Source organism: Podarcis filfolensis, assembly GCF_964270895.1.
Source record: "Podarcis filfolensis genome assembly, chromosome: 11".
Taxonomy (NCBI): Eukaryota; Metazoa; Chordata; class Lepidosauria; order Squamata; family Lacertidae; genus Podarcis; species Podarcis filfolensis.
Genome location: NC_139613.1, coordinates 36,029,080 through 36,044,205, shown reverse-complemented (window position 1 = coordinate 36,044,205; position 15,126 = coordinate 36,029,080). Strand labels below are relative to the sequence as shown.

At 45.2% G+C, this 15,126-nt stretch overlaps 1 protein-coding gene across 10 annotated transcripts in view; it reads left to right on the top strand.

Moving 5' to 3' along the window:
* Positions 1-15,126, top strand: part of MCTP1 (multiple C2 and transmembrane domain containing 1) — a 180,321-nt gene that overhangs the window by 14,341 nt on the left and 150,854 nt on the right. The window contains exon 1 of one of the 10 annotated variants that reach the window (XM_083576635.1): positions 8,222-8,453. The exons of 7 other annotated variants lie outside the window; for them this stretch is intronic. In XM_083576635.1, coding sequence (XP_083432761.1) covers positions 8,442-8,453 — 12 coding nt within the window. In that variant the 5' untranslated portion in view covers positions 8,222-8,441. Of the gene's footprint in view, positions 1-8,221; positions 8,454-15,126 lie in introns of those variants that run through there. 2 more of the 10 variants (XM_083576646.1, XM_083576638.1) reach the window with 2 other exon arrangements.

Genomic DNA, 15,126 nt, shown 5'->3' with positions numbered 1-15,126 from the left:
AAACCAGGCGTTTAGAGGTTATTCCCCACTTACACAAATTTCACTTATGCACACGGGGGCCTGGAACAGTGGCATAGCGTGGGTTGTCAGCACCCGGGGCAAGGCAAGTAATTTGCGCCCCCTAACCCGTGGATTTGCGCCCCCTAACCCATGGATTTGCGCCCCCTAACCCGTGGATTTGCCCTAACCCCAGATGTTGCGCCCGGTGCGGCCGCCCCCCCCTGCACCCCCCACGCTACGCCACTGGCCTGGAATGTAACCCTCACGTAACTGGGGAGTCACCTGTATTGATAGGATTTGCCTTAGGGAACCATAATTTTATCAGACAAGCTCTTGAGTGTCTGTGTCGCCACTATATTAACCTCCTCTGCTTTATTCTAGCCTTCATTTAGGGATAGAAATTGCCTCTTTGAAGAACTAAGAAACTGCTGATTGTAGATAAAATCTCTCAATCCTTGCTCCTACATATGTGCTATACACACATGTTCTGCAGGCCATGGGATCGGTGTTCATGTATAGGAAAGGGTTCATTGCATTGGAGATTATCTTCCCTTATAAGAACACTGCTATTGCTAATTCCAAACAAGCAGTGCAATTTAAAAGGAAAAAGAAAACTTGGAGTGAACTTGCTTGGGAGAAAATCTTGGATGAGAAGGGGTCAGAAATAAAATAAAATTCTGCCACAAAGCACAAGATCTGAAATATTTTCTTTAAATGAAACAGGCAGGCTAAAGACTGTCTCCCACTTTATTACAGGTTTGCTCAGTTGGAACAGATTTACAGGGGACCCAATGATTCTTCACAGTACAACTCTTAATAGTGCTCTGCATTGAATTCTACACAGGAGACCCTGGGGCTTTTTTTACTTTGAAATTTGTCTTCACAGCTAAATAAATAGCTATAGAGGTGGCAATTGTATTGTACCAGCCCAGCACTGCAGGGTATGATTTCTTGTGAAAGAGAGCAAATGCAGTTAGTATAACCACAATGTTTCAGTATTTATGTGTGTCTGTATTTGCAAGGAATATATTTTGGGAATAGAATTTCAATGGGGGGGGAATACAAAGGGAAGCTAACAGTTGGCCCTTAACCAAACTAAATCCCAAGGTGCCCTCTGTAGTTGACTAGCCATATGGCAGTTTGCTTTCGCAACTGCAGAAGCTGTCAAGCAGCCTGCACATAATGTACACATGGAATTGCAGCAAAGATGACAAATGAGGTACTTGTTCCCATCGTGTTTGTGCCTTTGCCACAGGAAAGTTTAAAAGAAATAAAAGTGCTATCTTCTCACATTTAGTCTCCTAAAATACAAAGTCTACTGTCAGGGAACTGTCATCTGAGACGAAGGAGGTGAAAGGGCTCATGGAGGGTGAGAGAGACCACTCAGCGGAGGAGGGGACCAGCAGGGGGAGAAGTGGAGTTACAAGGGAAAGTGAGTCGGAGGGAGAGCTCAGAGATACTTCAAGCGGGAACAGTGGAGAGGTTTCAGGACCTCCCGTAGGCACACCCACTCCTCGGCGGAAACTGTCACGCCGAGAGTCCAGAAGACGCGTTTCCGTCAAGGAGCTTTTATGCTGGAAGAAATTCCGTAAACGCCCACTGTCCGATTCAACGAGCGATTGATGGAGCCATGCTTAAGGAGCTCCATCACAGACAGAGGTTTGGGAACTTAGCCAAGCTCTGAGGGATCAGGATTTTACGCACAAGCAGCTCACCATCCCATCACAGCAATCGGACAGTCCCTGAAAGCAGCTTGTGCAGAGAGGCATCATGAGCAACCCAGCTGGAGCCGGAGGAGCAGCAGGAGCTGGAGAAGGTCCAACTCTGGAAGAAAGGTGCAGAGTTTTGGAACTCCAGCTAGCAATGCAAACGGCGAGGCTAGAAGAAAGGAGGGCGCAGGATGCAGAAAAGGCAAAAGGCGCTACACTAGCAAGAAAGATGCCAGGAATGGTGCAGAAGTTTGGGGGGGACCCCAGGAACTACCAAGCCTTTAGGACAGAGATGCAGTATGCTCTTGAACTGCAGTTTAACGACTTTCCCGATGAGGCATCGCGAGTGGCGTTTGTGATTGGCCATCTCGAAGGAGGGGCGAGAGACTGGGTCCGGCCCCTGATGGCAGGGAATAGTGACATGCTGAAGGACGCGAGGAAGTTTTTTCGCGCCATGGATTTGATGTTTTCCAGCGAGATTGAACAGGGACTGGTGCGCAGACAATTGATGGCTTGCAAACAGGGGAGCCGATCGGTTCGTGAGTACTGGACTGAGTTTACAATGTTGATACATAAATTGGGCTGGGACCTATCGGCGGAACCCATTCAAATGCTCTTTGAAGAGGGGCTTTCTTCGGCGGTGAAAGACGAACTTTCCCGGGCGCCCAGGGCGGAGTCTATGGACCAGCTGACCAAATCAGCGTTGACCATTGGAGCGCGCCAGGAGGCAAGAGCCTTGGAGAAGCGGGAGGGGAAAGGAGAGTGTTGGAGGGATTTCCGCATTCCAGAGATTCCAGAACCCAGTTTCCCGCCCGGAGAGCCGATGGAAGTTGGAACAGCGCGTGCGCGCGCAGTTTCAAATCCCAGTGAAGGGAGGAAGAAGGAGGGAAAGAGCGCCAAGAAATGTTACCTCTGCCAGCAGCCAGGTCACTTTGCCAGAGTCTGCCCACAAAGAAAGGAATGGCAAGGGATGGCGGGAGCTGTTGGGGGGAAGGAGGAGGAGGTCCAGGAGCCAGTAAAAGCCAGCGCCTGTCTGCCGCTGTCAGGGCACTGCAGACAGGCCAAGGAGCAGTAAAAGTGCCCACTCCGGAACCTCCAAGACCAGCTCTAGTAATAGAGGTGCTGCTAGAGCTGGCAAATGGATACCCACTAAAGACCAAGGCGCTGTTGGACTCAGGCAGCTCCTGTAATTTTATGAGCAAGGAGTTTGCAGCTGAACACCAGATACAGACACTCCCTTTAAGCAACCCCCTGCAGGTCACCACGATCGATGGGAGGGAGCTGTTGGGGGGAGAAGTTAGCCTACAGACCGTCCCAATGGTTATGAGGGTGGCAAGGCACACTGAAAGGATAGCATTCAATGTAGCCACCCTGGGAGGGGCGCCAGTCATTTTGGGAATGAGCTGGCTAGCGTTGCATGACCCGCTAGTGGGCTGGCATCAGAGAGTGGTCTCCTTTGGGTCAGCACATTGCCTGGAACACTGCAAAGAGGGAAAGGTGCCTGAAGGGGCAAAAGCCTCTCTAGCAGGGATGGAAGTGGCGGACAAAGGGAAGGTGCCCAAACAATACGCTGACCTGAGCAAGGTCTTCAGCGAAAGGGAAGCAGATAAACTACCACCGCATAGAGACTTTGACTGCCAAATTAACCTGGTCCCTGGGGCCCAGCTCCCCGTGGGCAAGCTGTACGCCATGTCAGACAGGGAAATGCAGGAGTTGAGGGAGTTTATTGACAAAAACCTGAAGAGAGGTTTCATCAGAGAGTCCAGAGCGGTGGGGGGCAGCCCAGTGTTTTTTGTGGACAAAAAAAACACGGATAAACCGAGATTGATCGTGGACTACCGGCGGCTGAATGCCGTGTCAGAACCAGTGACTTTCCCCATGCCCAGAATTGATGACATTTTGACCAGGGTGAGGAAGGGAAAGATATTCACGAAACTGGACCTGAGAGGAGCGTACAACCTGATACGAATAAAGAAGGGGGATGAATGGAAGACAACGATGTTCACCCCCCTAGGGGCTTTCGAATATCTCGTTATGCCCTTTGGATTACAAGCAGGCTCCGCCTGTTTTCAATCGTTCATGAACCATGTACTGGGACCTTTGCTCTACAAGAATTGCGTGGCCTTTCTCGATGACGTGCTGATATATTCAGAGAATGAGGAGCAGCATGTAAAAGATGTCAGGGAAGTGCTGAGCCAGCTGCAAGCAAACCAGTTGTGGGTGAAATTGGAGAAGTGTCAGTTCCACGCCAAGGAGGTGGAATTCCTGGGGTACCGCCTATCAGACAAGGGATTAGCCATGGATCCAAGCAAGGTACAGGCGGTGCTGGAATGGAAGACACCAAAAACGAAAAAAGATGTGCAAAGGTTCTTAGGGTTTGGGAACTTTTACCGTAAATTCATCAAGAACTTTGCCCACTTAACGGCTCCCATCACGGACTGTCTGAGCAGCAAGAAGAAATTCGTTTGGACGGCGGAGGCGGAGCACGCTTTTGAGGAATTGAAAAAGGCATTCGCTTCGGAAGAACAGCTCCTGCATGTGGATTTACAAAAACCCATGAGAGTGGAAACTGATGCCTCAGACCGCGCGGTGGGGGCGGTGTTGCTTCAGCCAGGGAGCAATAAGTCGGAATGGAGACCGTGTGCCTTCTTTTCGCGTAAGCTGAACAAATCCGAGAGGAACTACACGGTATATGACCGAGAACTACTCGCCATTCACGAAGCGTTCCGGAGATGGAGACACTTACTAATTGGTGCACAGCATAAGGTACAAGTATGTACGGACCACAAGAATTTGGAGTATTGGAGAACGGCACGAGTGCTCAACCAACGACAAGTGAGATGGGCCCAGGAGTTCTCCAAATTCCATTTTGAAATCTGCTATGTGCCAGGTCCAGAAAACATCAGAGCGGACGCTCTCTCTCGCAAACCTGAATATTTGGAGGGGGAGGGAGCGCCAGAAGAGAGACATATTATCCCAGAGGACCACTGGGTGTGTGGTGCGGCCTGGGTGGGGCAAAGAGAACTGGTAGAGGGAACGGTAAATGATGAGTACGCCCAGGATAAGCTCAGAGGTTTAAGGGGAGGGGGAGAAGACCCCGGAGGTTTTGAAGAAAGAAACGGGGCATTGTATTACAAAGGGGCGCTATATATACCTGAAGGGGAATTGAGGGGGAGAGTACTCAAACAGCTGCACGACAATCCCACAGCGGGGCATTTTGGGCAACACAAGACCATGTGGTTGGTGACCAGGGAGTTTTGGTGGCCCAAGGTGAGGGAGGATGTACGGGAGTATGTGAGAAGGTGTGACCAATGCCAGAGAGCCAAAGGAGAAAGGCGGGCGCCAGCGGGGTATTTAGAACCGTTACCCACACCAGAACGACCGTGGGAGGCGGTGTCGATAGATTTTATGACTGATCTGCCCAAATCCCAGGGGAAAACCGCCATACTAGTCGTAGTAGACCAGTTAACTAAGATGGGTCACTTTGTAGCTTGCTCACATGCAGTCACGGCGGAAGAGACAGCAAAATTGTTTGTAGAACATATTTTTAGGCTGCATGGCGCCCCCTTGAGGCTGGTTTCCGACAGAGGGAAACAGTTCACGTCCAGATTCTGGAGGAAGCTTATGAGCTTGTTGCACGTAGAGGTCAACTTTTCGACTGCCAGGCACCCTGAGACCAATGGGCAGGCGGAGAGGGCAAACGGTATCCTTCAACAATACCTGAGGTGTTATGTCAATGACAGAGAAAACGATTGGGTCGAAAAGTTGGCACTAGCGGAATTTGCTTACAATAATGCAGAGAATGTGTCCACCGGGATGAGCCCCTTTATGGCTAATTATGGGTGCCACCCCAGGGCGTTTCCAGGGGAAGGAGGAGAGAGATGGAGTGTTCCGGCCGCTGAACTTTTTGTAGAAGAAATGGAAGCGATCCATCGTCAACTCCAACACAACTTAGAAAGGGCCAAAGAAGAATATAAGAGGCAGGCAGACAAGAGCAGAAGGGAAGGTGAAACAATTAGGGTGGGGAGTCGGGTCTGGCTATCAACCCAAGGGTTGCCGTTCAAGGGTAGTTGCAAGAAATTGAGACCCAAAAGATTGGGACCATTTGAGGTCATCCAACAGGTCAACCCAGTGGCTTTCAGACTCCGGTTACCGAACCACATGAAACTGCACCCAGTATTCCACAGGTCATTACTGTCACCATACAGGGGGGAAGGTGAAGGGGTATCCACACGGGGGCCAGCCATAGAAGAAAGGGAAAGCCACAACTATGTGGCAGAAATCATCGACTCCAGGTGGAAGGGTAATCAGGTGGAGTATTTGGTCGCGTGGGAAGGGGAACCGGAGTCGGAAAACACCTGGGTGAAGGCAGAGGAGGTCCATGACGAGGTCTTGATCGAAACGTTCCACCAAAGGTTCCCCAGGAAACCTCAACCAGTAGCGAGGTTCCGGAGGGAGTACTTTGGCACCACCGACGATGAGGAGGAACTGGTGGGATTCAGGGAATCGGAGTTGGAAGAGGGTACAGACTCCGAGGAGGAGGAGTACTTGGAAACCGGGAACAGCAAAAGGTGGAGGGAAGTGTTCGAAACTTCGGAAGATGAGGGAGGTTCCTTCAGGGGTTTTGCTCCCTCGCCTCCCGCAGAGGAGGGGAGGGAAGGGGGTGAAGGGGGCCCTAGAGGGGAGGTGGATGTCAGGGAACTGTCATCTGAGACGAAGGAGGTGAAAGGGCTCATGGAGGGTGAGAGAGACCACTCAGCGGAGGAGGGGACCAGCAGGGGGAGAAGTGGAGTTACAAGGGAAAGTGAGTCGGAGGGAGAGCTCAGAGATACTTCAAGCGGGAACAGTGGAGAGGTTTCAGGACCTCCCGTAGGCACACCCACTCCTCGGCGGAAACTGTCACGCCGAGAGTCCAGAAGACGCGTTTCCGTCAAGGAGCTTTTAAGCTGGAAGAAATTCCGTAAACGCCCACTGTCCGATTCAACGAGCGATTGATGGAGCCATGCTTAAGGAGCTCCATCACAGACAGAGGTTTGGGAACTTAGCCAAGCTCTGAGGGATCAGGATTTTACGCACAAGCAGCTCACCATCCCATCACATCTACTGAATAAATTCTGTTTCCAGTGCTGGAGCTTCAGGCAATGCAAAAATACACTGTATGGACCTTTCAATGCCACATTAGATCCCTGGATATAGAGAGAGCATAAGGAATACAGTGAGTAGGGGAAACACAGCGGTGTGTTCTAAGTTACTGTGTGTCTGGTGCTGTTTTGTTTTGAATATGAATTAAGGAATTGAAGTAAACAGCCTCTCCTGCCCCTCCACCTCTTCTGCCACAAATCTTTCCTGCATTTTTGTGTTAGTGTGCAGCTAGCTACGCTTCTAGGGATGCTGTGTCAGAAAGGAAATAGGGGAGACTCAAGGCGCTTCCAGATGGCCCAATCTGCCAGCTCTATAGACTCATGTTCCAGTTTTCAAGTGAGGAGGGGGAACAGAGTGTACGGAAGCACATCACCCTCCCCTTCTTCTACTGTGCTAATTAGAGGTTCATAACCAGTGCCCAGATTATGGCAGGGAAAATAGGGGGAACTTATCAAAAGGACCTTCCCTGGGTAGAACTTCACCACTTCCTTCTCCCCCAAACTAATGGAGAGCTGTAGAAGGGATAAAGGAGATGGGGTTTGGCAGCTTTTCGTTGACCCCCTCGTACGTTTATATGTAATTAAATGAATACCTAAACAGAGCTCTGCAAAGGCTCTTGTCAGTTTCAAGTCAGATATTTCGTTGGGACAAGGGCCTTCTCCATGGCCACATCCAGACTTTGCAGCTTCATGTCTAAGGAGGTTCCTCTTACCATCTCCTTGCTGGCCTTTCACCGCAGTTTCAAGACTTTCACATTTAATACTTTCTTGGTCCTTTAGAGACTACTATAATTATGCAGTCTTTTTAGGACTTTCATTTTCATTTTTCACTCCAGCTTATTATTATTATTATTATTATTATTATTATTTATTAGTTAAACTTCTGGCTTTAGTCTGTCTTTCCCAGTATATTGCTGCTTTCAGCTCTCAACACATTGCAGCCATTGTGAATTAAAGCATTGTTCCTCCTGCCCTTCATATCTCTTTTGATTGTTCTATTTATATTCCCCATATCACGGTTCTGACTACAGAAGGAAGCATCAAAATTATGAATTTAAAGTGTTTCCCCCTCCTATCGGTATATGAATTTAAATTTCCTAGTCCAGGGATTCTCTCTTTTCAGCGGCTGTAATAAATAAGTAAGAAAGTTGCTCAGTGGGAACAATTGGACTGTAATCTAAAAAGAAGTTTTGTGCATTTGCAAAACAAGAACTCTTAGCACAATTGGTTTTGACTGTTTCTGTTGTAGCAGTTCCTGTTGCTGAAAAGACAAAACCACATTGTGAAAATTACTGTGGCAGAGGAAGCTGCGTTCGCATACCTTCACTTCTCCTTTTTTACATATGTATATTGCTACTGTTGTGTTGCACATCTGTAATCTTGTTCCTTCTGTGATCATCTTTTCTGCAGTATCTTACTGTTTCCGTTAAGATATTTGAAAGTGACTGTTGCATTCTAAGGGCATTGACACTAATCTTTCCAAACACTGATGCTGGAACTTTGCCCTCAACTTTTAGCCTTTGCTATTTCCGTTCTGTTCTCAGTGTTTATTTACTGCTGAAGTCCTAGATGCTGTGTGGAAGTGTACAACATGCATGCTCTGGTAAGTGGGTCATCCTTTCTTAGTAGTTGCGCTAAGCTTTAATAATTCACACTCTTAATGGCATTTGCTCCTCTCTCTAATAACATTAAGTGGATTACTGAAAGTGTGTGTTAAGCATCAACATTAACTGGTTGGAAGAGTATGTATGAATTAGAATAAAAATGGATATGATTTTCATGGGGTATTCAACTATAAAAGAAACCATGGCAGCAGTGCTGCTTGTTTTGATAGCTCTCCTCTAAAATAACATCTTATATTAATGTAGGCAATGACAGTAACCTACCTAACAATATCTAAGTGTGAGAAATTTGTTATCTGTCAACACTGGTGTGCATACTGACCTCCTGAACTAATTTGTGAACCAAAACACCATTATCGTTCAGATTTCATACTACTTCAATTTTTGTTGTACTACTCTTGGCTAAAAAATGTAGGAAAATGCACAATATATATTTTAGGTCAAAATGTTTTTTAAATGATTACAATGAGAGAAAATATGTGTTTTATTATAAAATGCTATTTAAAAAGGCTTAAATAATGTTTCTGTTAAAAAAACCTCAGATTTAATTTAGAAACAGGAACAAGGCAGCCAGATTATAAATGAAACTTACAAATGAACTTGCAAAATTAATATAGGCAGGAAATAGTCTGATCCGTTCACTCCTAGTGAAATGCTTGGGACCTCCTTTTAATGCTGGGTGTCCAGGTCTTGCTTCTGTCTTGTTAAGCTCTTTACTTTCCAAAACTCTGGCAATTTTCAACAGAAAAAAAGCCTCAGTGTTTTTCACTCAAATATTGAGTGTGGCTATGTTTCTGAACTTTTGTAGTGAACTTATCTAGGGTGCACCTCTGTGTCTTCTGTCACAATAATGAAAAGTACACACAAAGTCACAGAGAGGGTAAGGTATCCCTTGTGGATTTAAAAATGAAAAACAAGCAAACTTGGAAGCCTCATTGCACAAAATCTCTCTACTTATTTGCCTGTAATTTGGCAGCTCTCATCCCTTCAGAAGGGGTTACTACTCGTTGTTGTTGTTGTTGACATCTAGCAAACAACAAATAAACAATACATATAAATAAAACGTTTTAAACACAAGAACATTTGAAAATAGTCACGTTAGTACAGCTAATAATTTCAAGGCTGCCAGGAACAGTATATTACAGCTGTTGAATGCCTGGGTGAACATGAATGTTTTTAAATTCCTCCTGAATGCTGTTAATGGCATAATAAAAATGTCATCCCATCCTGCCAAAAAAAAAAAGTACACAAAAAAGTTATGTGGTTTTCAGATTGCAGCCAATGGAGAAGGCCTCTGAAATCAATGGAGTTGTGTGTGTTCTCTCTTGTGGACACTCATTCTTTGGGATATGGTTCTCTATAAACTAATATAAATTACAGAATGCAAACATTAAATGAACTGTTAAGAGTTCCAAACTCTGAGTGCTTAAAAGGGTTATCTACCAGTATTAAGGGTGAATTAGCCTCTCAAGGCTGTATAATTGGCCTGAATCTTTATTCATTACCCGCCTTGAACTGCAACTACTTACCTATTGGTCAGATAGGAATCTATCTCCAGACAAGTATTTCTTGTCTCAGAAATACTTGTGGTTCTTGAGGTTGCATAGACTCCAACAAAATGTCTGCTCAAATGGTCTTTCTGCTTTAAAGTTCCAATACTTTGCTACTTCAGAGTGAGTCCCAAATACAGTGGTACCTCGGGTTACATACGCTTCAGGCTACAGACTCTGCTAACCCAGAAATAGTACCTCGGGTTAAGAACTTTGCTTCAGGATGAGAACAGAAATCGTGCTTTGGCGGCGCGGCAGCAGCAGGAGGCCCCATTAGCTAAAGTGGTGCTTCAGGTTAAGAACAGTTTCAGGTTAAGTACGGACCTCCGGAACAAATTAAGTACTTAACCCGAGGTACCACTGTATCTGGATACTGTTTTTGTCTTCCTCTGGTAGGTGCATGATGTGAAGGGCAGCAAATGAAATTAGGCCAAATCTTCATTGACGGGCAGCTGGCAAGGTAGGAGTTGGCATGGCTGTAGGGCCAGGATCAGTTCATCATTCAACTACCCAATGCTGGTGGAATAGAATCTACTGGGTTGGACTGAGACAAACCCATTCCATGGGAATCAGCCCATGCCAAACCTTGTTGTGGTGCAAGTCAAGCTGGCGACCGGGATGAGAATTTCAGCCAGGCAGAGACCCCAAACCAAGCTTGGGGGTTCCATGGCCAATTCCCCCTCAGGCTCCCCTTTTACTATGTTGATCCAGCCCAATACCATTTTTGCCCCCCCAAAAGTCTTCCACCTAACAAAGAAATCCATAATTTTTACTGAGGGAAAGGTGGGGAAAAAACCCAATCACGGGCCAGTCAGGTTGGGAGAGAAAAATAATTTCTGGCCCTGTCAACCAGCTATCCAAATTGCACAGTGAAGGCTCTAACCCGAGGGTGGGCAGGTGGGAATCCCGTGGGGCAAAATGTCCCTGAACTCCGGAATGGGGAAGTCTTATAAAGGCTTCTACCTTCTCTGTCTCCTATTGCACCCATAGTATTCTCCTGCAGGCCCGAGCAGAGATCATGGTATGGGCAAATCTGTTTCTGTTTGCTTCTCATTGGCCCACACACCACTGGGCAGAGGGGGGCCGGGATCTAATTAGGCCTAAAGGTAAAGGTACCCCTGCCCGTACGGGCCAGCCTTGCCAGACTCTAGGGTTGTGCGCTCATCTCACTCTATAGGCCGGGAGCCAGCGCTGTCCGCAGACACTTCTGGGTCATGTGGCCAGCGTGACAAGCTGCATCTGGCGAGTCAGCGCAGCACACGGAACGCAGTTTACCTTCCCGCTGGTAAGCGGTCCCTATTTATCTACTTGCACCCGGGGGTGCTTTCGAACTGCTAGGTTGGCAGGCGCTGGGACCAAACGACGGGAGCGCACCCCGCTGCGGGGATTCAAACCGCCGACCATGCGATCGGCAAGTCCTAGGCGCTGAGGTTTTACCCACAGCGCCACCCGCGTCCCGTATCAGGCCTGGAATGAGGCTAAAATCCTTATGGTACACTCCTAATAATAAGAGCATGGTGTGGTGATTAGACTTGAGCTAGAACTGGGGAGCCCCAGGTCTCTATGTAGGCATGTAGCTCAGATGACCTTGGGGTGGTCTCTCTGTCTCAGCCTAAGATCGCAGTGACCCTGAGCAGAATAAATAGCAGGTGGAAGAACTATTTAAGGCACCTCAAGTTTTCCCCAGAGAAATTATGGGATATAAATGTTTCAATGTGCCACTAGAGAGGGTAGTTCTATTCCAGCTAATCACAAGGTTTACATTTCCTCGAACTGGCAAAGAGATGATGGAAAGCTAATGACTATTGGAGATAGACAAGTTTTGAAAGGATTTTGGATGGCATTAGCCTGAAATGTCAAACCTTTTTGAAGTTCATTGATCCATGTGACATTTTCTTTTGGTCTTCCTTAGATTGTGTATTGCAGTAAAAATGTACTTCAGAAATAGATTTTTATTGGACAGAAAATGATTGAGAGAATCAGTGTGTCTAAAGCTGACTTTAAGATTGGAAAGCAGCAAAAAGATTAAAATAGCAACATTTTAAGCAGTGGGGGGGGAGAAGGAAGTTCAAGGCAAATGTGGTTGTAGGAAACGTTGAGAGGTATACAAGTACTGTACATCTTTTGCCACACCTGAGAGGAAAACCCCTCAAGCTATCTAGTATTTACTTATTTGTGGTCATTTGTAAGTCTTTGCTTATCAAACAAAAATTTTCTGTAATTAGCTAGTTCATTATTATTTTTTTGTCCTAACAACAACAACAAATGCATAACCATTCTCTTTGCTCTATAAGTATTTCCAAGACAAGGTACATCTCTCTCTCCTCTCTGAGTTTTTCCAGAAATTTTGTGAAGGTACGTGTTGCTGTTTGCAATTGACAGTCCTTCAAAGTCTGCTTGGTTACCTTTTAATAGTGACAGAACTTTTGATCCTGTAGTCTAGTCATTGCAGAAAGAGATTAGTGGTCCTGTGTTCACAGCACAGTATTCTGTAGAAGTAAACATGTTTTGTGTACTTTAGTCTGCCTAACTAGTGTTGCAGATTAGTAATAAAGTGGGTACTTAAAAGTACGTGAAAAAAAACTGTTCTAGATTTCTAATTATTGAACTCTTTTGCATTGCTCTTGCAGTAGATGCTCCTAGACAGTTTAATGTTATATCTCAATACGGTAACTCCTTGAGGCCCATCCTGCTGAGTATCCCAGTTTTGTGTGGCATCCACTAAATACGAAATTTTTATGTCAGATTTGATTTATTATTAAAGTCTACTTAAGTAATGACAATGGATTTCTGCAGGATAAAGGTGCATGCCAGTACTGGCACGGGATGTTTTAAATTATTTTTAATGTTTTAATGCTGTAACCTGCCCTGGGACCTTACAGTAAAGGGTGGGTAATAAATTAAAATAAAAATAATACTGAGTTCAGTTGTCATGGCTATTCAGTAAATTACAATTTGTGTGTGTGTGTGTGTGTGTGTGTGTGTGTGTGTGTGTATTTAATTGCATTTATAGCCCATCTTTCCTCTAAAGAGCCCAAGGTAGTGCACATAGCCCCCCCTTTTATCCTCACAACAACCCTGTGAGGTAGGTTAGGCTGAGAATGAGTGACTGGCCCAAGATCACCCAGTGAGCTTCATGGCTGAATGGGGGAATTGAACCCTGGTCTCCCAGCTGTCTTTGCTTTATCTTGATGCAATTTGCACCTGATTCCTTAACATTTTTAATATCCTGACCTACAGGCTTAAGTGTAGACTTCACATGCTTTATTGTGATATGCTCTGATTTATTAATGGGTTTTGAAGAAATGAATTTTTAAAAATCATTCACTCTTTTAAAAAAGTTAAGCCCTTAAGAGATTTTCATACTTAGATATTTTGTGCAAGCTTAACAGAGCAGTAAGTCCTCTAATTTAAGAACAAATATTAATTTAAACACTGATGGATGTCTTGGTGGCAAACTGTTAATCATACTTAGTTGTCCTCAGCTGCAAATCACCATGCTATTCTTATTCACTTAACTTCAGCATTTGTTTTCCTTTCAGTAGATTCTATTTTTAACAAAGAAAACAATACTACTGAGTAAAGAAAACAATTCTGAGTTTTGTATTTTGCAGTTGTCACAAATGAACAAATTGCTTAGAAACTTTGTATATAGTTAATCCTTGACGAACATTCTGTGATTACACAAAGTAATTAGTCATCTTCTAAAATAACCCACGGCTTGAAACTCATGAATTTAGTAGCATGTCATTTGAATGTCTTTGGTCACAGTTCTGAAACTTAATATTTTGATTAGTCATTTGCAGCAAATACATAAAATTTGAAATGCAGACATTAAGAAATGCCAAGCAAACTAGGTTAAAGATGGCCAGTCCACTAATGGTAAAACTAGGCATGCTTTGAGAGCCTCTCTTGAATATAAAATGGAAGTTAGGTATTCTGAATAAATAATAACATAATTAATAATTGTGTGAATAGCTTTTAAAAAGAAAATAAAAAGTATGATTATCAGGACAGATAGTAACTTTGGTTAGTACTAAATTCAATGTGCAAGGGACCTGAATGTCCTGAAATAGTTCCTGCTACTTATACCATTGCCTATCTACAAAGTGATTTTCCTCCATTCATTGTGAATACTACATTGTATTCCCTCTGGGGCCAAGCAAATTGTAACCTTGCATTATGATGATAGTCTATCCCTGAATATTTTAAATTGGAGGGCAGAAAACCGAAAGCAGGTCAATCAAATGGGGACCCGCAATCACATGTTGCAGAATATTTTGTTGATGACTACTGCCCATTCCTGTTGGTGAAAAATGAAGCATTATACTGGGGAGACAACAAATGGTGAGAAGTAAACCTGTTCACCATTGGAGATGCTGAGTGGCCTTGGCACCACTAGCAGAAACTTGACTGGTTGCTGGAGGCGGTGGCTATCTCTTCTTCCAGTATTGAAAATCTCTCAGAGGACCAGTGTTCCCTCTTACTTTAATGTCCAAGCAGGAGCCAAGTTTTGGCAGGATGAGGGTGGGATTTGAGGGGCAATAAAAAGCACCGAAGACTAGATTGTACAAAGGTGAGGTGCAAGTATTGTACCGTTTGTAAAATTGCAATTGTACAAATAGCTTCAATAAATAGAGTTTATGGTGGGGAAAAAATTTCTGAGCTTCTGTGGTCTATGCACTGGTAACCTCCTAGTTCGATGACTGCAATGCACTGTACATGGGCTGCCTTTGAGAATAGGCCAGAAACTTCAGCTGATGCAGAATATGGCAGCTAAGCTGTTAACAGGAACTGTACGCTCTGATTGCATTATGCTATTCCCTGCCCATCTGCATTGGCTGCTGATTCTCTTCTGGGCCCAATTCAATGTGCTATATGAACCTTATAAAGCCTGCCTAACCTGAGGCCCAAGTACCTGGGAGAACATCTTTTTCAGGTTGCTGTAAGAGACTCTCCTCCACCTGCCAGTGCCTTCTGAGGTGTGAAAGCTGGCAACAGGAGAGAAAGCCTTCTCAGTGATGCCCCTCCATCTGTGTAATATTCTCTCCAAAGAAACTTGTCTTGGTGCTCATCTAATGTCATTTCAGTGTCAGCAAAGACT